General features: G+C 45.7%; 1 protein-coding gene and 1 long non-coding RNA gene across 2 annotated transcripts in view; both read left to right on the top strand.

Annotated features, from left to right (window-relative positions):
* The window catches only part of LOC307226431, a 36,267-nt gene extending 12,044 nt beyond the window's left edge, over positions 1-24,223 (top strand). Inside the window, exons 2-3 of the long non-coding RNA XR_013843412.1 lie at positions 22,849-23,567; positions 23,957-24,223. This is a non-coding gene — a long non-coding RNA (uncharacterized lncRNA). The remainder of the gene's footprint in view (positions 1-22,848; positions 23,568-23,956) is intronic.
* DCTN3 (dynactin subunit 3) lies at positions 8,544-13,920 on the top strand. Its single transcript, XM_079995183.1, has 7 exons — positions 8,544-8,706; positions 10,993-11,077; positions 11,372-11,458; positions 11,873-11,956; positions 12,426-12,484; positions 13,224-13,283; positions 13,539-13,920. Exons 1-7 carry the CDS (start codon positions 8,590-8,592, stop codon positions 13,626-13,628), a joined length of 582 nt encoding a protein of 193 aa, XP_079851309.1. The 5' UTR covers positions 8,544-8,589; the 3' UTR covers positions 13,629-13,920.
* Positions 24,224-25,199: the final 976 nt, after the last annotated feature.

Raw genomic sequence — 25,199 nt, 5'->3', positions numbered from 1 at the left:
ACCCGGCGGTTCATGCCTTTTACACACTGTTAATGCGTTTTAATGACGAATTCTTTTGAGCTGGCCACAAATGCAGAGGGCTTGCTCTTATTTGTTTATTTAAAGCCCCCCAAATATGGGCTGCTTCCCCCACCTGCCGCCGTAAAGAGAGAAGCAAATGAGAAGGCTGTCGATAAATATTCTGGGCCAACCCTACGTGCTGATGGATGCCGGAGGTAAACGGCTAGACAGCTGCTGCAGACAGACAGATAGCTGCAGCAGATATCCAGATAACTGTAGACTAAGGGATACAGGAGATATATAGACACTTCATGGAGAATCCGGGCAGAGCTCTGCTAGACAGATAGCCCTGTAAGCAAATCAATGGCTACTGTACACAGAAGGACAGCAAGACAAAGCAAGAGGCAGGAAGAATAGGTTTTGAGGAGCAAGGGACCACATTTGTACATGTCACACAGATTGGAAGCAGCAAAGTGTGGACCTGAAATTTCCCCTTCAGCAGGTTGGAACTAGGGGGGCTTCCAAAGTCTTGCTAGTTTTTTTAGGAGGGGGGTTCTATCTCAGACTGGTGAATTACAGCAGTTTGCAAAATCTCTCCTGGGGAAAAAAAATAGTTTATTGTTTCCACTTCAACCAGCAATATTCAACAAACCCAGCCAACCCCACAGAAGCACCAAATGTCTAGTTACACTTAGCTTTAAAGTCAGTTCGGAGTTTTAAGCAAAGGTTTCATTCCACAAGTTGCTTCTGTTCTCAGAAGCCTATAACCTTGTTTTATAGAAATTGCATATGTAATAAAACTAGGTCAGGAAAAATGGTGGGTTTTTTGTCTGTTCAGCTCTCTTGGACATAGGTTGTCAGTTCAGTCCCAAAGTTGCGAGATCCAGACCTCAAAGGCATTTAGAGCCTTCCAATACCTTGCCACAGTAAGCTTTATAAAGCAATCATCAGGTGAGTAATGAGCTTGACAGCTTTAAGAAAAATGCAGAGAGCAAAACCAACCCCTGTATATGGCATTTATTGACCTGACTAAGGCCTTAGATACTTTAAATTGCACTGCCCTGTGGACTATCCTTCTGAAAAGCGGCTGCCCAGATAAATTTGTGAACATCCTTTGGCTCCTCCATAATAACATGGCTGCAACAAACATGGCTCTCATAGTGAATAATTCAGTGGGATAAGGCGTTAAACAGGGATGAGTTATCGCCTCAACTCTTATTTATTATGTTCATCGCTATGATCCTAACACCTTGTCCAAGGGAAACTCCCCACTGGGTAGAAATACCGTAATATATAGAACAGATGGAAAGCTCTTTCATCTGAGTAGGCTGACACCAAAGAGTAAGGTTACTGTAACTTTCGCCATAGAGCTTCAGTATGCTGATGACAATATAGTGTGTCAGAGGATGACCTCCAAACCAACCATTCAAAGAAGCTTACGGAAACCTTGGCCTATCGCTCAATATCCAAAAAAGCAAGGTGCTGCACCAACAAGCACAAAATAACCCCTCTGCAGCGCCACAAATCCAACTCAATGGTGTAATGTTGGAAAATGTTGACAGCTTTTCCTACCTGGGCAGTTATCTTTCCACAAGGGCCAACATCGATGCCGAAATCCAGCATCGCCTGAGCTCTGCGAGTGCAGCTTTCTCCTGATTTGAAGCACCAAGTGTTTAAGGACCAGGACATTCGCAGGAAAACCAAAATGCCATTGTACTATCATTGAACATTCATGGGATTATGATATGCTGGAACTTCCTTCCCTGAAATTTCCATAAATATTTTCAGAAGAATTGTTTTGAAGAACCTGTAAAAAGGTACAGTAAAACTGGAAAATGATTTATAATGAATAAAAAAAATGTTTAAAACTACTTTCCCCCCAAAAACCAGAGGCCTTTTTGTTGGGAATAACCCAGACAGAAAGGTTATTTATGTATGTAACAACTGCAGCCAGTGTTTTGTTAGCCCAAAAATGGAAAGTGAGCGAGGATTGGCAACTTAAATGGACAGTATATGCAGAACTTGCAGATTTAACAGAAAGAATAAGAGAGCAAGAAGAACATATAGTTGAATAAGAGTGGAAAACATTTATTGAATATATGGAAAATTACTGTATACAGCTAAAAACACTGGAGGCATTAAGATAAATTCAACAGAATAAATAATTTTTGATGGTTGTAAAAGTTTTAAAACTGATTTGAATGGTTTAGTAAAATATGCAGGAATATATTATATGTAAAATGAACCATGGAAAGAGAAGGGAAGTCACTGGATATTTTAAAGTTTGTAAAATGTTTATTTGCAATTGTAAAATTAAAAACTTAATAATTTTTTTTAAAAAAAAATACAAAACACCTTTTTTGTAATAGTAAATCCAGCTATGTTTATTTCACTTTACGTAAGAAATCTTTCAAGAATTGGCTAGCTCTAATGAACTGTCTGCACACCTTTTCCTTCTTTTTCCAGGTTGTGAGTATGGCATGTGTTCATGATTATATTATGTGTTAATGGTCTCACTCCCCCTTCTTTTAAATAGCCCTAGATTTTCTGGAAGGGAGTGGGGCATAATAAAATTGTGCAAACCAAAATGTAGTATCGGTTACATGGTTGCAATTGATGTTACAAAACAAACATCAAAGTTTTCGGAAACGATTACGAAATCTTACACAGGTTAAACATGCAGAGATGAAAGAGCGTCAAAATTACGAAAGGGAAAGAACTGCGAAACAGGATGGGCTGAACAATTCACGAAAAATGAAGGAAGCGAGATGATATCTCCAACTCCATCGCCAGTCCACAGCTAGGTAAGAACACTACTAGGAGGAACCCAAAAGTCACAAAATGTGACAAGCATTTTGAGTTCACCAGAGCTCTTCATCAAGCAAGACGTTTCACAGCGGGACGAGGAAAAATAAGAATGAAAGAAGTGAAATAATTAGGCTGGATGTTACACTCATGAGGTCTGCTCAGAGATCAAGCCAGAGGTGGCCTGTTTATTGAACCATTCATCCTGATGCATTTGCAGGGAGATTAGGCGATGTCAACTATTTATTCTGATTTCCTTGCAGGTACTTTAGACAATGTTGTGTCAAGCAAGTGTTATCCCACGTTTTCCAATGCATTTTTCTGCAGGACCTTTGGTGACACCTCCTGACCTTCTGCCCTGCCAGTCCCAAGGGGTACTAGACCCCACTGGAGAGAGAGGCAAGTAGGAGACTATGTTAACACAACAGAGTCTTCCCCCAATCTGCTGCCCTCCAGATGTTTTGAACTACAACTCCCAGCCAGCGCAGATTCATGTGCTGCACTTCCAGAAATAAACATGGCAGGGGTTCGAATGGACAAGCCTTGGGTCTCTTCCAACTCTGCAACTCTATGATGCCATGAGCTAGCGGCAGTAGCAGGAACTGTCTCCCTGCTGATAGGAAGTTGTGCTTGAAGTTTCTGACCTCTTACGGCCTTGAATGGGATCGTTTGACCCTTGACAGCTGAAGCATCACCTGACTTCCCAAGAGCTGACCCCCTGCCAGTATTCCCACTTTGCTTTTCCCCTGCTGGCTGGGCCTGACCCCGAAAGGGACGGCACAATGTGTGCTCCCAAGAGTTAGAAAACGCATCCAACCGAGAGAGGCAACATGATCTTGCTTCTGCGGGTCACCATGATGGCAGGGAAGGTCACCGCAAAGGACTGACCCTTCCCGTTAACGGCGTGTTGAGCAGACTGGCCCCCGAACGTGCAGAAAGACTGCCTGCAATTGGGTTATTGACACACAATCTGCGGAAAACACTATCGAGATGGTTCACACTAATGTTATTTAGCTGCAATACTTCCGTAATAAAAGGAATCAATGGGGGAGAGAAAAGACCTGTCTGGGGGTTTGATTTTCTCATTTTAATGGCATACTTATTTACTCCCGCCAGCCCTCCGATCGGATTTTCATTACACCGGCTTGCGCTGTAAGTGGACCGGTATTGATAGGAGATGCTGACTTCAGCTGGCTTCCCGAGGGCACAAATTAAAAATTACTCATATTCAGTGACACGGCAGTGTGCTAAATGACTGGGCACGTAATGGTTGTGCAGCTATTTGGGAGCACGTAAAGTTTTTAACATACATGGTCATGGGTGTGTACACTAGCCCACAGAACCAGGCATGTTTTCCATGGCTTCCTGTATGAGGTTGAAGAGAAAGCCTTTTTAGGAGCATAGGAAAGAGCCTTTTACTGAGTCAGACCACTGCTCCATTTCTAGCTCATGGCTGTCTGTGCTGACTGGAAATGTCTCCCCAGGTTCTCAGCCCTACCTGGAGATCCCAGGGATTGAACCTGTGACTTTCTGCTTGCAAGGCAGAGGCTCCTCCTCTAAGCTACAGACCTTTCCTGGGATGTTAAGGTGGAGCCTCTAGTTATGAGTATCCGGTGTGTGGGGGACACAGAGGAAGGCGTTTAAGCAGGATAGCAGGAACTCTGCTTAGAGGTCAATGTTATGTACTGAAGTTCTCACCCTGGGCCAGCAGGGGGATACTGTAGATAGTTATGCAAACGAAGGATCGAAAGTGACGCTCAGTGATTGGATAGTTTGTATGCAAATGAAGGATCGAAAGTGACGTTCAGTGATTGGCTAGTTTTAGAAAGTTGTTACAGTAATAAGGTACTGGAGCTCTATATAAGCAGGCTGACTGAGCCCTTCAGTTCAGTTCTGTTCCGGCCTCAGAATAAAGAAGAGCTGTTTGAATAATCGCTGTGTTGTCTGATATGTTCGCCCACAACTTAACAGTCAACATTCTTTGTTCAGTATAAACTGTGGCAGAAGGAGGGAAACTGGGGAGTCTGTGAGCAGGAGTAAACATAAGAATTTCCTTGTTGGATCACAGGGAGCATTTCTGTGCCCTAGACTGTAGGATGCTTTTCCTTGGACAATCCACCAGACCTCCTCTGTCTGCTTTGAAAATGGTTGCCACAGACTTAGTTTTCCCATTTTAATCCCAGCTGAAGGGTGTGTTGGATTGTTTCTGCCGCTCTGCACTTGACTAGAATTGTTCTGTGATATGTTTAGCAGTTATTTTAAATGTGTTACAATTCACTGTTGTGTTCATTTGATTAGCTACTTTGGTTGTAAGTTTTGTAAGACAGCAAAGCAGGAGTACGGCGAGAAAATCAATCTGCCTCCTTGTTCCCCATGGCAGCCATCCAAATGGCCCTGAGATGCTGCTGTACAAGACCACAACGGACATTTATGATGACTGTGATGTCCCCAACATATGGAGGACATCAAGCTAGAGACTGTTGAGTCAGTGTCTTGATGGACTGAATGGACTTGATTGGGTTACCAAAGCTTTACCCAGGCAAGATAGAAATGCTTCTCATCAGTAGAAATACCAACACAGAAGGCTAGGAGCCCACCCGTTCTTGGATAGGGTACTGCAGGAATCAAGAACCTCAAGATTCCAGTCCTCAAGACCCTCCACAGGCCACGCCCCTCTCCACAGGCCACACCCCTTAAGAGATGTACATATGGAGACACTTTCATGCGGCTGGAATACAGCATGCTGCGGAAAGTTTGTGTTACATCTGTTGCTCTGCTTCCTTCTGCCTCTGACCTTGTCCGCCACTGACATACAACCCATGGACTGTTGCCCATGAAGGAATGTGGCACTTGAGCTGGAAATGGTTCCTCACACACCCCTTGAGAATTCAGGGCTTCCACTCAGATCCCTTAGAGGATTTAAAGTGAACCAGGGCTGCAGAGGCTGAGGGCTCGTCCACACTCCTGCTTGTGCTGTGCCGAGAAAGCAGCTTCCCCCTTCTCCCGCTCCCTTCCATGGGACGACCCACTCTTTATTGATAGTTCAGAAGAAACAGCAATCTGGGGAAACCCACAAATTGGCATTTGGTCCAACTGAGTGCTAAAGAGTGGTCTTCCCAGGGGGAAAGAAGCAGGACAAGCGGAAGTGTGGATCCCTGAGAAGAGGGGTGCCAAGCCTTTTTGCCTCACCACTGTCTTTCCACATCGAATCTTTGCAAACATTTTGCACCCATGACTGGGCTACCCAGCCAGATGGGTGGGATAGAAATAATAAATGTTGATGATGGTGTGAAACCAGGCAACAGGGCTCTTCTCGGCCCCGAGGGTGGGATCGGGGCTTCTAGGCATGAGCCCCAATGCTGACCTTTTCAGAATCTAGTGGATTTTTTCAGTCAATACTAGCCTTCCCTTCCTAACACAAAGTGAAGCTCAAATGCTTTGTAAACAAGTAAAGACTGCTATTCTGCATTGATTTTTTAAAAATACTTATTGTACTGTATTGTACTACTGTACATGCTGTAATGCCTTCTGGAAGCCCATTACAGATGATTTTCCACACCTTTAAAAACACTTTTCCAGACAGTGTGAAGGATGGTATAGAAATGTAATTAATAATAATAATAATAATAGTAAAAATTAAAACCTTTGGCCTTCCAGATGTTGCTGAACTCCCGTTATCCACTGGGCTTGCTTGCTGGGTCTGATTAGAGTTATACTTCAGCAACATCTGGAGGGCCAGAGATTTCCCTCCCCTGAACTATATGAACTGTCTCTCAGTTGACTCCTAATCTTTGAGGATCTGAAGTTTCTGCAGGATTCTGTTCACAGAAATGGCTCTGCAATAATTACTTGCATTGTTCCCAGCTTGGGAATATGATGTTTTTAAAAGAAGATGTCCGCAAAGTGAATCTGTGAGAGGAAATTAAGCTTATCTAATTTAACGGTTTTAGGTTATTTTAAAAAGCAACACAGTTTTGTAAAGTAGAAAATTGTAAAGTAGAAAATTGGCTCTCAGAAACTGGGTGAGGGAGGTGAGTTCGTGGTATCAATTTTCTGTGTGAGCATCCAAAGACAACATCTAGTACCTACTATGCCAATGTTTTGTGAAACAGGGTGGACTATAAAACACAATAATATCCGTGTGTTTGCGGATAATTACCTAAGTGTTGTATTGCAACTTGAACAATTAGCAGGACCAAATTGAACAATTAGCAGGACCAAATTGAACAATTAGCAGGACCATGCAGCACTGAGACAAGACGACTTCCGGATGCTCTGTGCAAATAAAATTTTTATTGTTTGCATTGTGATCCTAAGCCCGTATTATTCTGTGCTATGGCTCCAGTCACCCAACAGCTGAAATGAAAGCACATCTACGAGAGTTGCTGAGAATAAATGAACAACGTGGGGAGGCTAGCAGGAAGAGCTTTAGGATGACAACAGAGAAGTGAAAGTGGATGTAGAAACTGCACAACAGAAAAAACTGTGCCAATCAATACATAGAGAGTTCTACTTGTGACCAGTCAAATTCCCCACCCAGACCCACCTGTAACCTCACTAAGGGCAAATTCATGGAGAACAAGGGTATTAATGTTTACTAGACATGGTGGCTGGGACACGGGTGGCGCTGTGAGTTAAACCACGGAGCCTAGGACTTGCCGATCAGAAGGTCGACGGTTCGAATCCCCACGATGGGGTGAGCTCTTGTTGCTCGGTCCCTGCTCCTGCCAACCTAGCAGTTCAAAAGCACGTCAAAGTGCAAGTAGATAAATAGGTACCGCTCCATCGGGAAGGTAAACGGTGTTTCCGTGCGCTGCTCTGGTTCGCCAGAAGTGGCTTAGTCCTGCTGGCCACATGACCCGGAAGCTGTACGCCGGCTCCTTCAGCCAATAAAGCGAGATGAGCGCCGCAACCCCAGAGTCGGCCATGACTGGACCTAACGGTCAGGGGTCCCTTGACCTAGCCACGGTGGCTACGTTCTCTCTTGTTGGAGGCTGCAATGAATAGAGAAAAGTTTTCCTCTCTCTCTCAAAACACTAGGGCTTATGGACAACCCCTGAAGCTGATTTTTGGTTGATTCAGGACAAATAAAAGGAAAGTCTTTTTCCCCTATGCAGCGCATAGTTAAAACTACGGAACTCCCTGCCACAAGAGGCAGGGATGGCCACCCACCTGGAGGGCTTAAAAAGAGGATTAGACAAATTCATGGAGGCAGAAAAACCTCCGGATCCGGCTTATCCTATTAAGGGCCTCATCCCACCCCAGGGCTCTATCTTCAGTTCCCAAATTTTAAAGGCACTGGCAGGCGGCGAGAGAGATACTCTGCCTCCCTCAACTAGGTGCCCCCCCCGTCGCTTCCGGACTCCATTTCCCAGCATTTCCAGCGCCGCTGCTGCCGCGGCTGATGGGAGTTGTAGTCCTCGACCTCGGGAGGCGGCAAGGCTTTCCGCGACGGATCCCGAGTCTCCGGGCAGCGACCCGGCCTCCCCCGCCCTGGCTAAAGTTCCCTTACGCGGCGCCTCGCTGCGGAGAACTAGGCCTCGACGTCTCCATGGCAACGCTGAAAGCCGCTTCCGGGTCGCGAGAGGGTCAACTTCCGGGCGGCCGCCCAACCGCTTCGCATAGAGAAGCTTGAAGAGATAGGGCAGCGGCGCCCGGTAAGGAATATGACGCCATCACGTTCCCCCCCCATCCTCCGAGGCCCCGCCCTAACTTCCGGCAGGCGTCGCTTCTGATTGGCTGCCTTCCCGCCCGGCATCCGCCGGCGCTTCGGGTGTTGCCAAGATGGCGGCGGCGGCGGCGGCTGTGGAGGTGCCGCAGCTTCAGGGCCGGCTCGACGCCTTGGAGGGCCGCGTCTTCGGGGCGCTCGCGGGGAGTGAAGGCGCGGCGGGGGCCCGAAAGGTATCGCTGTGTTTCTTTCTAGCTAGAACCATAGTACTTTCTTTATTCGTAGGCCGCCTTTTCCCCTGTCAGGGACTCGAGGCGGCTTACAGATTAAAAGTCAGAAGAGCCGAGTATGATGGTATTAATAACTGCAGAAAGAGTATAAGATAATGTAACCCTAAACCGAGTTGGACGGAGGTCTATTGTTTGTAGGTTTGTAAGTTTGTAAGTCTTTTGTAAAAATAAAGTCTTTTGTAAAAATAAACTCTTTATTTTTTCTTTTTTCTTTTCTTTTTTTCTTTCTTTTTTCATCTGTGTTTGCTTTTTTCCTATATGGTTGTTATTATCTATGTTATATTTTTGTATGTGGCTTTTAAAAATTGCTCAATAAAGATATTTATAAAAAATAAAAAAAAATAAATAAAAAGTCAGAAGAGCCGAAAGCGGGTCCGCTTCGGGCCAGGCTCCTGGACCAGGCCTATATCTCCGGCCTCGAGGCTAGAACTGGCTGGGAACTGGAACCGCCCGGAGAGAGGCTGCCAGCCAGTTCTATTTTTTTTCTTTTTTGATGTATACTGGTGACTGTTTTTGTTGCTTTGTATTTTTGTTTTTTCTTCTTTGATGTGTCTTCTTTTTCTGTAAAAATAAATAAATATATTTTTTAAAAAAATAAGAACTGGCTGGCAGCCCCTCTCCTGGCGTTTCCCCAGTTCCTACATGGAAGTGCTGCCGGTGACGGAAGCACCCGCCTCGTACAGAGCCAGACCCTTGTTTAACGTCTTCCAAAGCAACTACTCTATTCCGAACTTAAAAATGGAACGCGTAATGCTGGTGGTCAACAAAAGAGGTTTAAAGACTCTCTCTTTATATATAAGATTTTTCCAAATTAATGCAAAAAACAAACAAGGAAAAAAAATACACAAAACATAACAAAAGTACAAAAAAAGAAAACAAAAACAAATGTAATTCTCATTATTTATTTCCATTAACTTATTTCCCAGACCTCTCACCTCCCCCTTTTGTATTCCAGTTCAAATTCTTAACTCAGCAAATCCTTATTGTAACTTATTTTAACTTATTGCTCAACCTTTACATTACAGCTGGTAACCACTTAATTTCTGTCCAACATCAATCTAACATTCATTAATTTTACAATATTTCTGCAAATAGTCTTTAAATTTCTTCCAATCGTCTTCCGCCGATTCTTTTCCCTGGTCTCGGATTCTGCCGGTCATTTCTGCCAGACCCATATAGTCGATCATCTTCATCTGCCATTCTTCCAGAGTATACTTTCTTCAGTATTCTTGCTGCTGTTGTTGCATACATAAAAAAAGTTCTGTCCTGCAAGTGCTCCAATTGGAGAATAACCTTTACCAAAAGTGTCATGGGCTTTGACGACACTCAAACTCAGGACGCAAGGGAGAAACTTTCTAAGAGGAAGGCACGCTTGGCAAATCCACACCGTGATCAACTCCCACCCGGAATCCAATGTCCCCACTGTGGAAGGACGTGTGGATCCAGAATTGGCCCCCCCAGTCACTTAAAGACTCATTGTTCAAACTGTGTTTATGGAAGACAATCTTGCTCGGCTAGGAGGGATCGCTAAAGAAGAAGATGATTTATTGAATTTATAAACCCAGAGGTCTCAGACCCTTGGCTTGTCCAGCTCAGCATGGCCTTTGTTGGTGGCTCCCCTTGGCTTCTTAAGCTCGTTCCTGGTTTGCCCTGCCCCCATTCTCCAAGGAAGAAAACACTAAAGCTGACAGAATGCCCGGTTTTAATAATTATTTTTAAACCGTGTCATATAATTGCTGCTTTTCAATGCATTTATGCTTGGGGGGGGGGCAATGGCTTCGAGTACACAAGCAAATCATATCCATAGCCAATCATCCCCAGTGGCCCCTACCCTATTAAAAAGCATTGTTCAGAATAGCTGTTTGCACAACACTCTCCTCCCAGGTATTCCTAGTGTGGATAGCACGCCCTCACTCACTCACACACACACACATGCATGCATGCATGCAGTCATGCCTTCATGCATAAACTATTGCATACAAACATCCAAGCACACATTCGGTATTTGCAGTCCTCCCCTCTCCATTGGGGTGAGGGTGGCAGAAACACTGCCTTTTACTCTCAAAGAGGAGGCATAGGGGTTTTATATCCCATCTGGAGATGAAGCTGTGGGTGTGGCGGGTCACTCACTGTCTCTGGTTTACTGGACCAGATCCAGCTCGGTGCTTAGCCACTCCTGCTGTATGTAATTTGTCTTATAAGTTGTTAAGAATGTCTTTTCTCTTGTAGATAGCAGATGGCTTGGTTAAAGTCCAGGTGGCTTTGGGGAACATTGCAAGCAAAAGAGAGCGAGTTAAAATTCTTTTCAAGAAAAGTGAGTACCGTTTTTATTTTTCAAAACAAATCAATCTGCAATAGGCTTAGGAGCAGGTGAAATAAAGGAGGTCTCATGATTGTCAGAGATTGCAGAACTGTAGAGAATCGCATCAGGGCTTATTGTAAATGTCCCTTGACCCTCATGGCAAATTCATGGCTAGAAGTCCTAGAAAAATTATTGAAAGTCATAACTGGCTCTGATCTGTTTTCAAGTATTCTGCCTAATCTGACAATACTTTTTCTGTCATTGCTATGTTCTAAATTTCTGATTCTCTCTTCTTTCTGATTCAAGTTGAAGATGTCATAAAATATTTAGATCCCCAGTACATTGATCGAATGGCTATTCCAGATGCTATGAAGCTACAATTCATTTTAGCAGGTAATTCACAATATGAAATAGTTTTGGGGGTTGTTGTTTTGTTTTGGGTTATTCAATGTGCAGTGCATTCCTAAACATGTCTGTCTAGAAGAAAGCACCACTGAATTCAGTGGCACTTACTCCCAGGTAAATGGGTATAGGATTGCAGCCTTAGATGTTTAACATTGTTACTGGGGATTTTTCAGCTTCCCTTTTTATTGCTTAGAATACTTGAAGAAGAATACTTGCATTCTTAATGTCATATTCTAGATACATTAATCTGTTTTTTAAGCATTCTGTTTTGCTTCAGCCCAACGAAAGAGCCAGCTCCTTTCATTCGTTCCTCTGCTGTGCTATTTGCTCTGTTGCCATTGAATGACAAAGTCGACCGCTCTTCCCTCCACTGATGTATCTCATTCTGTTCTTCTCCAACAGAAGAGCAGTCCATCCTGGCTCAGGCAGCACTTCTGGAGCAAGTCAACAGCCTGCAGCCATATTTGGACAGCGCACATATCAAAGGCAAGTCTTGTCCCTTACCCAGGTACCAAGAGCTAAGATACACATCTGTTGCGGCTGGTTCATTCTGACTCGCATTATGTTTTTATGCATTTACAGGCATTTTTGTGAAAATCATGGCATAATAATGCCATCTTCTTGCTTTGTAATATTGTTATCTACAAGCCCAGGTTATATGTCTTTAAAAACAGAATGCCAAGCTATCCCAGAAGAATTGCTCCCTGCCATTAAAGGGGGGGGGGGAGGTGGATCGTTGCCCTAATTCAGCAGGCTCTTATGCCCACCAAGAAGAGAGGACCTATTTATAGTTGAGCTGCTTGCCACCTTTCCTCCTAAAACTAGCCCCCTAGTTGTCTATATACCTATCCCATATGGAAGCCTGTTTCAAGGCTATTACATCGGAACACCTAATAGTATTGAATGCCATTCCTGAGAATCAAGAGCCTGGCACTGATTCTGTGGTCTCTTGCAGCTGCTCCTGACCATGCTACCAAGCTGCAGAGGCTTTCACAGATCCACATTCAGCAGCAGGTAAGCTGGATGCTTGAGAACAAAAGCAGAGAATCATTGTTTGGTTTCCTCTGCTCTTCTCCAGTTGAAAAACTTGGCAGGAGCTGACAGTTATCCTCTAGCTTTATCTTCTGTCACTCAAGAGAGCCAGTGTGATGTAGTGGTTAAGAGTGGTAGTCTCGTAACCTGGGGAACCGGGTTCGCATCTCCGCTCCTCCACATGCAGCTGCTGGGTGACCTTGGGCCAGTCACACTTCTTTGAAGTCTCTCAGCCCCACTCACCTCACAGAGTGTTTGTTTTGGGGGAGGAAGGGAAAGGAGAATGTTAGCCGCTTTGAGACTCCTTAAAGGGAGTGAAAGGCGGGATATCAAATCCAAACTCTTCTTCTTCATATAAGCAAAGCATATGAAAAAATTCTCCATATGCCCTGAACAAATGGCCCCCTGCATTCTAGGCCAAGCACTCTGCTATTTTGAGGTGCTTCTTCTTACGTGGCTGCCTAGTTGAGTTTTCAAAAATCTGGACTCAGATGTTCTGATACAGCACAGCAGGAGCCTCAAAGTCTCCAACTGTGTTGATTCCCTTCCCCCTACTAGCATTGTGTCAAGAAATGTTGGCATCCACACCTAAGAGTGTCTGCCCACGTGGCAGCTCTTCTGTGGGAAGAAACAACCCGTGTTAGACTTGCATCTTAGCACTGAAACACCAAATTGGCAACGTCATGAAACCCTGTCTGACTGAACCCTTCCACTGTTGCAGGATCAATGCGAAGCAGTGACTGAGAACGTCCGGTTCCTCCTAGAAGATTACAACAAAATGGTATCCTTTTTGCCGCAGTGCCACTGTGCTGAGTACATCATCCCGCATGATGTGCCTTTGCTGGCCGCTGTGTTGAGGGACACCTGCCCCAGCTCTGTCAGCTCAGCTTTCCACTACCTGCTTCAATACTTCCATCTCAGGCTATTTCCGGTGTTCCCTTTAAAGTCCTTCCCTTTTGGCTCTCTCTCTCTCTCTCTGCTTTTGCTGTTACATTTGTCAGACTCCCAACTTCTTTTCCTTAAAAGATTGCCCCAGACTCTTCTGCTTTCTAAACAGTTTGTCCAGTGGGACGAAATGCTGACCCAGCTCGAAGCAGCAAAGCAAGTCAAGCCTGTTCCGGAGTGAGGGCAGAGCAGCAACTGGGTATCAGCTGGCACCTGTGGCTTTCTAGCATCCTCTTTTCATATTCCCCTTGAAAGTAGCAGAGGCTCTGCTGGTGGTTCTTAGAAATGATATCATGGGTATTAATCTGTAAGCCACATTTTCTCCATTCCTGGCCTTGACTGTGGGGCTCAATGTCTGTATATATTTCTTTCCCAGGTTATCATTTCCTCTTTAATTTATTTTATTCAACCAATAGGTTGAAGGAGCATGATCTGTCACACTGTGGACAACAATAAAAACCTAACAACCCCCAGTGCTGATGTGGCTGTTGTGTAGAGAAATGAGGCAATTCATCTCAGCGTTTGCATTTCATTCGTATTTATTTGTAAAAATTAATAGTTCACTGTTCTTAGTGCACAGGGCAATCATGTTAAGGAACACACTGTTGTTATATGTTAATTTTTTTTAAAAAAAAAAACCCGTCATTGAAGTAAAACCTAGTGCGTTGGAACTCCACCCCAGAGCATCCTGAGCTACCAAAATATTATCCACAGCTTCTAGAAGGTGGTTCCCTTCACTTCTGGAAATTGTCAGGAGGGGAGAATTCTGTTAGTAAAAGGGAGCCATCAAGGTTGACTCTCTACATGCAAATGCGATACATGCACGAGAAGATGGAGAGGGCGCTCTTGGTAGTTCTTGGAGAATGTGTGGGGTTTGCATGTCTCAGATCGGTTGGGCCCACTTCCTTTAAGAACCAACACTTCAATTTGAGTCCAGATGGAGCAGCTTGAACGTAGAACTGCGGCATCTGTTTCTGGTGACCAGCTCTTTTGCCAAAGAGGCCTCTGTTCTATGCCCTGGTAAAAGCTTTTGAACAATGCTCAAGAGCAGCATAAAACGGGGTTTGTTTTTATTACGTGTTTTGTAAACTCTTTCTGTATTTTTATGTTGTGAACCACCATGAGATCTTTGGATGAAGGGCGGCATACAAATTAAACGAATAAATACATAAATAAGAAACCCACTCACGGTGCTTTTCAGGAGCCTTTAGTCTAGGAAAGCCTGAATGCTGGTCTTGTGATCTGGCATAACAGCATTCTTTCCAGGTGGAGTTGGTCCTGGCTCAGATTTCTAGGCACAGCAAAAGAGTGACCAGTATCCCAAGGTTGGAACCCTCAATGACCAAGATAAGCTGAGTTGTGTTGGACATACGAAGGAGGGTGGTATTGCAGACTCCCAAGACTTGCCAGGTATCATTTTCAGGTTGGTTTGCAATCCCTTCCAATCAACTCATCCATATCCAGCACAAGCATTTTACTATAGACTCAGGTCAACAGAAAAATCCAGGCAGTTGGGTGGTTTCATTGAAGCTATGGACCAAAATAATCCCAAACATCCCAGTCGTGCCAAAGTTTCACGGCAGAGGATGTCATGGGGAAAGCAAGTTAGTCGTCATCACCTGGTGAGTCATTCCCAGTATACAGCAGTGCCCTAAATGCTTGCAGTTGTGTCCGTAGAATCCATGGAATCGAAAGGAGTAGGAAGATGCGGCATGACTAACAATGCAATCGCCCCAGTCTGTGTTGATACAGAGGTGATCTGCTTATCACAGAAAGCGGGCTCGCAGGTCTAGAACACCAATATTTATTGTGTAGGAAGATAACAAGTGATTGCACATTCAGGAACCTCCCTTAGGAAATGAAAGTTGGCGGCTGGGTTGTGGCTAACTGAGTTGAGACAATGGCTAGTTTCCCTTTCCCCCCTTGTTTGTGTGGAAAAGCAGTTGATAATAATAATAATACCTTTATTGTCAGTGTGCAACCTGTGTACAATGAAATTAACCGAGCCTCCCCCCCCCCAAACACTCAATCTCATTGCACTCTGTGTGCTTGTCGCGCAACACCAACCCCAAAAGTCAGTTACACTATATTTTCTGTTCAGCAGCCTAACAGCCCACGGATAGAAACTGTTTTTTAGCCTGTTGGTACGACTGATTATACTTCTATACCTCCTGCCCAAGGGTAGAAGATTAAAGAGGTCCTGGCCTGGGTGTGAATCGTCCCTGAGAATTTTTCACACTCTCCTAAGGCATCGATCCCTTGCGGTGTCATCTAGCGGGCTCAGGGGACAGCCCATGATATCATGCGCTGTGTTCTTCATCCTTCGGAAAGACTTTCGGTCCGTGATTGTCAAACTAATGTACCAGACTGATACAATATGAGAGGACACTTTCCATTATGGACTGGTAGAAGGAGGTCATCAATTGTTGTTTAACATAGTTCTTTCGCACAACCCTGAGAAATTGGAGTCTCTGTTGGGCCTTCCTAACCACCTGAGTTATATTGTTTTTCCAAGTGAGGTCTTCACTAAGGTAAACTCTCAGGAATTTAAAGGAAGAGACTCTCTCCACACACACACACCCGATATACAATTGGGCTAGTTCCCCTTTCTTCCTCCAAAAGTCCCAACACTATCTCCTTTGTCTTGCTAATACTTAGGTGCAAGTTATTCTCTAAGCACCATGTAGATACTTTTTGAACCTACATGAAGGGTTTGTGCCCTTAATCTGAATCAGCAAAGGCAGTGGGTCTGAAACCAGTCCAAATAAACGGGGCAGGCAAAGTTGGGGGCTGCATCCAACATGAGATGGTGGGTGCCTGGTGCTTCTTTGCCTCTGTTCTTGCATTTAGCAGTGAAATGGAAAGGCCAAACTTCAACTGCCCTGAATTTTTAAGCTTCCTAGAGATGGAGAGGGCAGGTGAGTTCTTCCCATCCCACCCTGCGATGCCAACTCTTTTCCAACCCGGTTTAACTAGCTGCCACAGGGACGTGGGTGGCACTGTGGGTTAAACCACAGAGCCTAGGACTTGCTAATCAGTAAGTAAGTAAGTAATTTTATTTACGGCCATAGGCCCATACAGGTAAAAACGACACATAAATAACAACTTGTGCACATGGGGAAAACAGCCACTAAAGCTGGTCGCTTTTGGGTAAGGACAGCGACCAGGAACCTTGCCACTTTCAGGGTCGTATGAGTATCCTTATCCTGCAAGATTTGGGCAAGGTGGAATTTTGGTGGGGTGCCCTCTAGTTTCTGTATGATTGATCCCAACAAATTTGCCCGTGGCACATTAAACAGGGGGCAAGTGAACATAATGTGCTGGAGCGACTCCGGTGTCTCCTTATCACATTCGCACATGGCGGGGGCTTGGCCCTTTGAGAATCTATGTCTCAGGACGTTGGAGGGAAAAACGTTGAACCTCGCTTTGGTGAAGGCCAGTCTATGGGCAACAGTCGAAAGGGAGGAGAGGTATGATGGAACGCAGTAAGTTAATGTGATACCAATGTTCTGAGGCGAACAAACACCTCCCCCCAGCATATAATTTCGCTGTGGATCGATGTCATCCAGTCTTTGGCGGATCAGTCTTTGAGCAGTAATTTGGTCTAGTTTTAGGGAATCTGAAGGAGAGATTCCATAACTCAGGAGTTTGGCATGAATTCTACTAGTCCAAGGGCTAAAGAATTCATCTCGCCATAAGCATTGGACAAGGTAGTGGTTTGGTAGTCTATGCCACAATGATAACCAATAATTGAAAACTTGCTTCCACAGGCAAGTTTCTAAGGATGCGACCTTCAATTCTAGTCGCATGGCTGCGTTGCTTACGCACAGAGGGAGCATTAGGAGCCGACGTAGAAATTGATTTTGCAGTGTCTCGAGAGGAGCAAGATCTGTCATCACAGCCCAAAGCGGGGCAGCATAAGCAAGCACGGCAACCACTTTTGCCTTGAACACCTTTAGGGCCGAGGGAACATGCAAAGCTCCATCCGAGAAAAAGAATCGGAGGAGCGCATATGACAGAGTTTTGGCCTTGTTAAGTAGGTGTTGAATTTGAGCTTTCCACCCCAAATTGTATTGAAAAATAACTCCTAGGTATTGAAATTTTAGAACTTGTTCTATTTTTGCTCCACCAAGCTTCCATTCGTATAATCTCCGGCTTCTGGAGAAAATCAGAATCTTGGATTTAACATGGTTGATGGTTAATTGGTTGAGTTGACAATACGTGGCAAAGATCTTCAGAGCTCTGATTAGTCCAACACGTGTATAAGATAGAATTACCGCATCGTCCGCATATAAAAGGAGTGGGCAGTGGTAGTCCGCTAGTCTAGGCGCGTGTATACTTGAAGAAGAGTTAACTAGGGGTGCTCGCATGTCGCTGATAAATAGGTTGAATAGAGAGGGAGCCAATATACATCCTTGGCGCACTCCCTTGTTTATTGGTATCAAATTTGTGAGGTCGCCCGCAGGAGTAAGTCTCACTCTGGCAAGGGTATCTTCGTGGAGCTGACTTATAAGCCATAAGAGTCTTCTATCAATGCCCTGTTTCGCAAGTTTGTCCCATAGGATATTTCTAGGAACACTGTCAAAGGCTGCCTTTAGGTCTAAGAAGGCAGCACAGAGGTAGCCCCGGGGAGGAGAGGAGTACTTCCGTGTGAGATGATAAAGAACTATCGCATGATCGGTTGTAGAGCGTTTAGTTCTGAACCCTGCTTGTTCGTGGCCAATCTGATTTGTTTCATCTACCCATCGCAATAGTTTAGTCAGCAAGAAGCTGGCATAAATTTTCCCTATAATCGAAAGGAGGCTGATGTTACGGTAGTTTTCCGGCTCCGTTGGAGAACCTTTTTTATGAATTGGTACTATAATGGCCTCCTTCCATATTTTGGGGATGAGGCCAGAAGCGTTGATTGCATCGAAGGTTTTGGCCAAGATGCCAGCCCAACATTTTGGGTGTAGTTTAATGGCTTCGGCAGGGATCAGATCGGGCCCTGGGGCTTTACCCGGTTTCAGCTGAGCTATTAGCTTGGCTATTTCGTCAGGATCGGTGGGAGGCCAAATAGGTAAGTGGGTAAACAGATGCGTCAGATGGTCAGAGGGACATCCGCCTGTGAGAAGCATTTCTTCAGGAACAATTCCCATGTCGGTGCAGGGATGACTGCCCTTGGGTATTTCCTCACCCTTCTGTTGATCAAAGACCAGAATTCCCTGGATCTGTGTGATTTTGAAGCAGTAATCAAAGCCTTCCAGCGATTGTATTGCCACTCACGTTTGGCAATTTTCTGCGTGCGTTTGTAAACTAGCTTGGCTTGTGCATAACTAGCTGGCAGAGTAGATGCACCGGAGGTCTTATAAACATTATATATAGCACGAAGGCGCTGTCTTGCTTGTTTGCACTGAGAGTTATACCAGGGGGCACCGCAAGAATATTCATTTCGATTTAATATTTTGGGTGGTAACCTAAAGAAGGACGTAAGATCAGTCGTAAGATGGTGGAAGCATTTCAACACTATGCTATGCTCGTCTGAGGCAGAGCCTATGTTGGGATGGGGCCCAAGGATTTCTTTTTGAAAGAATTCCTGATACCTTTGAGCCTGGGTCTCCGACCATTTGATTCCTCTTACTTGGAAAGATTCGTTGGTTACCATCTGAGTCGCATGTCTATGAGCCTCCGACTGCCGGTTCAGGGAAAGCTTGGCTACAAGGGGAAGATGATCACTAGATTGTACATTCTCGATCTTAAAGGTGGAAATACACTTAAGTAGATCCCTGGAAACCAACAGGTAATCGAGGACGCTGTTTGATTTAACGCTCAGGTGGGTGAAATCCCCAGGAATATCAGGGAGGCATGTGCCATTTAAGGGGACCAGATTTAAACGGATGGCCATTTGATAGAGGAGTACTCCAGCCTCATTTACTCTGTGGTCTTTAGAAGTTCTCCTCATGATATGTTCCAGATCATAATTATCAAGGTTTGGAGTAAGCCACCATTTGGCTTTGGTCAGCGAGTCCCAGTTTGCTGCTGTGCGGGCGTTAAAATCGCCACCTATTATGGCCGGGGTATTAGGAAACTTAACATAGCATGAGAGCAAATGCTCTTCTAGCGAGCCCCATTTAGAGCCAAGTTCGGGGGAAGAACCCCCAGGTGGCAAATAGACATTTGTGACTAGAAGTGAGATCTTTCCCCCCCCCGCAATCAGCCCGGTAAGGGCGTAAGGAGGCAAGGCCTGTACTAGAGTAAATTTAGAATGTAGGTTGAGGGAGATGCCTATTATTCGGCCCCCTTTAGGGCGGCCTCCTTTCAGGGAGGGGCAGGCAGGGAGTTCTAGAAGCTCAAAGCCATTTAGAACAATTTTCTCTACTTCCCACGATTCTTGGAACAAGATGATATGAAACAGGTTAATATACTCCAAGAATTCTGGATCAAGTTTTTTTCCCCCTCCAGCCCGCAATATTCCAGCTGAGGACTGATAGGGGCGAGTTCTTGTTGTGTCCAATTCGCTGTCATTTCAGGGAGAGATGTGTGTCCTTAGGGGGCAGGGCAGACCCCGCAAAAAAGTCAGTTATTTTACTTTGCAGGGCTGGCACCTGCTGGGGGTACCTAGTCTTGAAGTTGGTAGTAAGGTGTTCTGACTGGTGCAACAGGACGGGTCTCCTGCAGGCTAGCCCAAGGGCGGACACTTCAGTAGGAAACTCCACAGGATTTGCTGAGGCTGCCCCACCGCGAGGTCTAAAGATTGCCGATGAAACCATTTGATTTATACGTCCGGCCGGGTCTTCAATCAAATCCGGGCCATTTTTTGATGTAGGTGGAACACTCCCCTGTCCTGCTGCTGGCAAAGATAATGGGGATGCTTGGCGTACTGGTACCGTTTGTATGTCGGGTCTATGCCGCTCAGGGGAAAATGAGGACTCCAGTTCCGGCATTGATGGATTAGTTGGTAAGGAATTGTTTTGGTGGAAGGAACTCTGGGCTACACTCTTCAGCGGGGAACTCTTGGAGGGCGAGTCAAAATTTATCAAGATAGAGATGAGGGGCCTACTTGTGAGACAAAACCTGGGTCTGCCAAGCATCGGTGGGTTTTGCCCTCAAGTGGGGGAGACATGGGTTTAGGGACTGAACTGGGGTAAGGAAGACTTCCTGCTTCCTTAAAACATGGCTCCGAAGAGCTGACAGGATTATCCTGCGAAGTGAGCAGGACTTTTCCATTCTTCTGGACATGTATGAGCTGATGATTAAATACTTCTAGTCTATCAATTATTTCTTGTTCTTCCCTCGGTGGGAGGTCACCAAAGGTGGCTAAAAGTTCTCTTTCCTCTGGCGGGGTCAGAAGATTACTTGCGCCGGTGGGTTTCTTTAGAGCTCGTGAAGGCGTAGAGCAAGTCCAGTTTCGGTGCAGATGGGTATCCTCCGGGAGAGGAGGCTCAATGTCCCGAGGTGCTCCCGACCTCTCCGACAGAGTCTGCTCCTTGCCGTGACCGGCGAGTAGAAGGGGGTGGATCTTACTGTCCGTAAAAACTCTTGTTGGGATGATATCATACCTAGCCAAGAGTGATTTCTGCCTGATGATAACTGAAGGGATCCTTGGAGAGTAAAACGCAAGCATCACTTACTGTGGCCTGAAGTGCTGGTTCAAAGGTAACACTGCAATGAGATCGCATTGTGTGGTTTCTATGTTTAGGAGATTGCTTAGATGCTTTTTGACCCCACCCAGAGTGAGCCACCTTGCTGACCCTGCCCAGATGTTTAGGCAGATTTTCTTGGGTGGCAGGGACAACGCTTGATGCTTCAGTGCAGGATTTGGTCTATATTTGGGAATCACACTACCTTTTTTGGTTGAGGGTAAGGTTCTCTGGAACTTCAATTCCCCCGTATCTACAATTGGCTTAGACTTTAACCAGAAGTTATCAATTTTCTGCCCGAGGTTACATAGCTGGGAGGATAGCACATCAATCTTCTTGAATATGCAATTAAGGGTTCTAACCACAAGATGGAGGTGTTCATGTTGTTCTTGTCTTGCGCAGTCCTCAGTTCCGGTGTCTTGTGCCACCTTCAGTGGGACATCCTCTCCTCCTCCAAGCTTGCCGTTTGCAGTTTTAATCTGAGGTGAAAACAATTCCTCTGGTGTTGACATTGTTTCTGGTGACATTAGTGGGTAGAAACGGTTCTGAGTTTTCACCCTATAGCAGTGTTCAGTGGGACCACTCCATTTGCCAGACATGGGGGGGTCGGTTTTTGGTTGTTTGGCTCTTGGGGAGGGCAAAGCCTCGTCACAATCCCTTAGGCGTTTGCCTTGACCCATCGTTGTGAGTCGTTTAAAATAGCAGTGATTAAAAGGTAATAAAGGTAAAGGTAAAGGTACCCCTGCCCGTACGGGCCAGTCGTGACAGACTCTGGGGTTGTGCGCCCATCTCACTTAAGAGCCAGGGGCCAGCGCTGTCCGGAGACACTTCCGGGTCACGTGGCCAGCGTGACAAAGCTGCATCTGGCGAGCCAGAGCCGCACACGGAAACGCCGTTTACCTTCCCGCTGGGGCCAGGGGCCAGCGCTGTCCGGAGACACTTCCGGGTCACGTGGCCAGCGTGACAAAGCTGCATCTGGCGAGCCAGAGCCGCACACGGAAACGCCGTTTACCTTCCCGCTGGTAAGCGGTCCCTATTTATCTACTTGCACCCGGAGGTGCTTTCGAACTGCTAGGTTGGCAGGCGCTGGGACCGAGCAGCGGGAGCGCACCCCGCCGCAGGGATTCGAACCGCCGACCTTTCGATCGGCAAGTCCTAGGCGCTGAGGCTTTAACCCACAGCGCCACCTGCGTCCCCTTAAAAGGTAATAAAAGGTAATAAAAATACAACTGAGTGGGAGCTGGCGGACAACCGGTGAGTCGAAGGCTACTTCCAAGGCTGCCGGAGCATACAATTATCTGCTCGTTAAAGCTGATTTACGATGCAGGCTTTACAGTTATCGGCAATATGAACTCCTAGCATGGACTCCAACACCCTGGTACAATCTTCAGCAAGAACTTGAAAGGCTGGGAGCCACAACACAAATTTAGGGAGGATTCAAAATGAGCTCCGGCAAATGCGTCTTACCTCATCGCCATCTTGCCTCCTCCTTGCTAATCAGAAGGTCGGCAGTTCGAATCCCCGCGATGGGGTGAGCTCCTGTTGCTCGGTCCCTGCTCCTGCCAACCTAGCAGTTCAAAAGCACGTCAAAGTGCAAGTAGATAAATAGGTACCGCTCCGGCAGGAAGGTAAACGGTGTTTCCGTGCGCTGCTCTGGTTCGCCAGAAGCGGCTTAGTCATGCTGGCCACATGACCCGGGAGCTGTATGCCAGCTCCCTCAGCCAGTAAAGCGAGATGAGCGCTGCAACCCCAGAGTCGGCCACGACTGGACCTAATGGTCAGGGGTCCCTTTACCTTAACTAGCTACCAGAGAAGAACAACAGTGTTTCACAGCTGAGGCTTCCCAACAATCTCCATACTTGCAATAGCCACAATGAGGGTTAGTAGCTTAGCTTTCCTTCAAAACAAAAACTGGCCCTATGACCTCACTTTGCTTACTTACGATGTACTCCTGGGGAAAAGGCAGTGCCTGAGCCCAAGAGCAAGTCAGTCTTACCCAGGTTTCAGAGTCTCGGAAGGAGCAAACTCAACAGCTATTTCTCCTAGTATGATTCCCATCAACCTGTATTCAGAAGCATTACTGCCTCACAACAGTGGAGGAACATCACAGTCCTCACTGATGTACTAATCTGATCTACTGTTTTATTATGTGTTTTGTATTAATTTTTTGAATGTAATTTTATTGTTGGTTCAAGCGCTGTTCATTGCATTGTTTTTTTCTTAATGTTGCTGTTTTCCAAATAAAATTGTGATTCTGATGGGGCATCTAGGGATTGGGATGGGATTTTCCAACAATTGGAATATGCCGTTCTTATGACGGTGTTCTTATTCTGCCGCTAAAGACGCTTAGAATAAAACACAGCCCCCTGGTTCTGCTGTGTTATCGGCTCCTCCCGACTTTCTCCAGGACATGCATCCTTTTGGAAACTTCTATCACGTCTCCCCTTCCTTGCCTTTCCTCTAAATTAAACCATCCTAAACGCTGCAACTAGGGGATGCAGGTGGCGCTGTGGGTTAAAGCCTCAGCGCCTAGGGCTTGCCGATCGAAAGGTCGGCGGTTCGAATCCCTGCGGCGGGGTGCGCTCCCGCTGCTCGGTCCCAGCGCCTGCCAACCTAGCAGTTCGAAAGCACCTCCGGGTGCAAGTAGATAAATAGGGACCGCTTACCAGCGGGAAGGTAAACGGCGTTTCCGTGTGCGGCTCTGGCTCTGGCTCTGGCCAGAGCAGCTTCATCACGCTGGCCACGTGACCCGGAAGTGTCTCCGGACAGCGCTGGCCCCTGGCCTCTTAAGTGAGATGGGCGCACAACCCCAGAGTCTGTCAAGACTGGCCCGTACGGGCAGGGGTACCTTTACCTTTACCTTTTTAAATGCTGCAACTTCCCCTCATAGGAACATTGCATAGAATCCTAGAATTGTTGGGTTGAGAGGGACCCCGAAGGTCCTCTATGTTGATATTTTCACCCCCTCCCATTGCGAGAATCTCCTGATCTGATGTTTTGAGAAAGGAGGGGGCGCATACTGCTCTTCTGTTCTTCCGCTCCTGACTCTGTGTGTGTGGAGAGAGTCTTATCTGTGTCGTGACTAGATGGCTGAGTGGGAGCTGTAACACTCATGCAAGCCAGTAGTTCTTTAGCTTGTAGCAGCTATTAGAAATAAAATAAGCTGAAAGAAACAAGATCGTTGCGCTTTTTTAAGAAGCATAAGCAGAAGTTTAAGAGCTATGTGGGAGATGGAAAAAAGATCGGTGGACGCTGAAGAATATTTATGACGCAGTCAAAAAATGGCGTCTTGCCACGACAGGCTGCAGGAGAAAAGAGAAAGACGGGGGCGGAGATTCAGGAATGCATGAAGGAGAAGGAGTTTGAAACTGAAGTTTGACCTGACAGAGCCCCCTGATCTATTTGATTTATTCTGCTAGCCTGGAAAAATAAAGGACAATGATGATTAATTTTGTCTACGGAGGTGCTGAACAGGGCGGTCCTGGACTAAACCCACACACAGAGAGAAACCAGCTTTCAGTCGGCTTATGAGAATCATCAGAGATCGCAAAGAAAGGAATACGATAACAACAAGATGAAGAAAATATACAAAGAACTATCTGGTCTGAACTGGATAGAACTGATTAATGAATGCAGTAAAATAAGTGAAGTCTGGAAATAGCTGGAATTTTGGACTCGTGCGGAGCTTGATATATGGGTACTCCCAAAAAATTAAAAAATATGGCTGTATAATTTGGAACCAATGTGATTTGAATAATATGATGTGATTGGCCTGTCAATAAAAAATTATTTTAAAAAAAAGAAATAAAATAAGCTATGCTTCATGGCTAGCTTGTGCATTATTTATACTCCACTGAGTCTGGTGCTCACAATGCACAGTTGTGAGTCCAGTGCACTGGGACCTGCTTTCCAGGATTGGAAAGTCTCTGAAAGTGCTCCAGTCGCCTAGCCCATTCAGAGCAGAACCAGTTATTGAGCCCAGTCACTGCACATTGGTTGAAAGGCGTACTGACACTCTAGTCCAACTCGCTGCAATTAGGAATCTCAGCTATATCCTACGTAATGGATGGCTATGCAACCTTAAAAAACTCCAAGGAATTTTTTAGAGGAGGGAAAGGGTTGCATGTGGGCAT

Source organism: Podarcis cretensis (assembly GCF_951804945.1).
Source record: "Podarcis cretensis genome assembly, chromosome: 11".
Lineage (NCBI taxonomy): Eukaryota > Metazoa > Chordata > Lepidosauria > Squamata > Lacertidae > Podarcis > Podarcis cretensis.
Note: the sequence above shows the minus strand (reverse complement) of the source record. Positions and strands in the feature narration are given on the sequence as shown.

Excerpts from the sequence above, each read along its gene's own strand:
- DCTN3 (XM_079995183.1), top strand. The coding sequence starts at position 8,590 with ATGGCGGCGGCGGCGGCGGCTGTGGAGGTGCCGCAGCTTCAGGGCCGG. Across the intron at positions 11,078-11,371 it reads TAAAATTCTTTTCAAGAAAA|TTGAAGATGTCATAAAATAT; the intron begins GTGAGTACCGTT and ends TTCTGATTCAAG. Across the intron at positions 11,957-12,425 it reads GGACAGCGCACATATCAAAG|CTGCTCCTGACCATGCTACC; the intron begins GCAAGTCTTGTC and ends GGTCTCTTGCAG.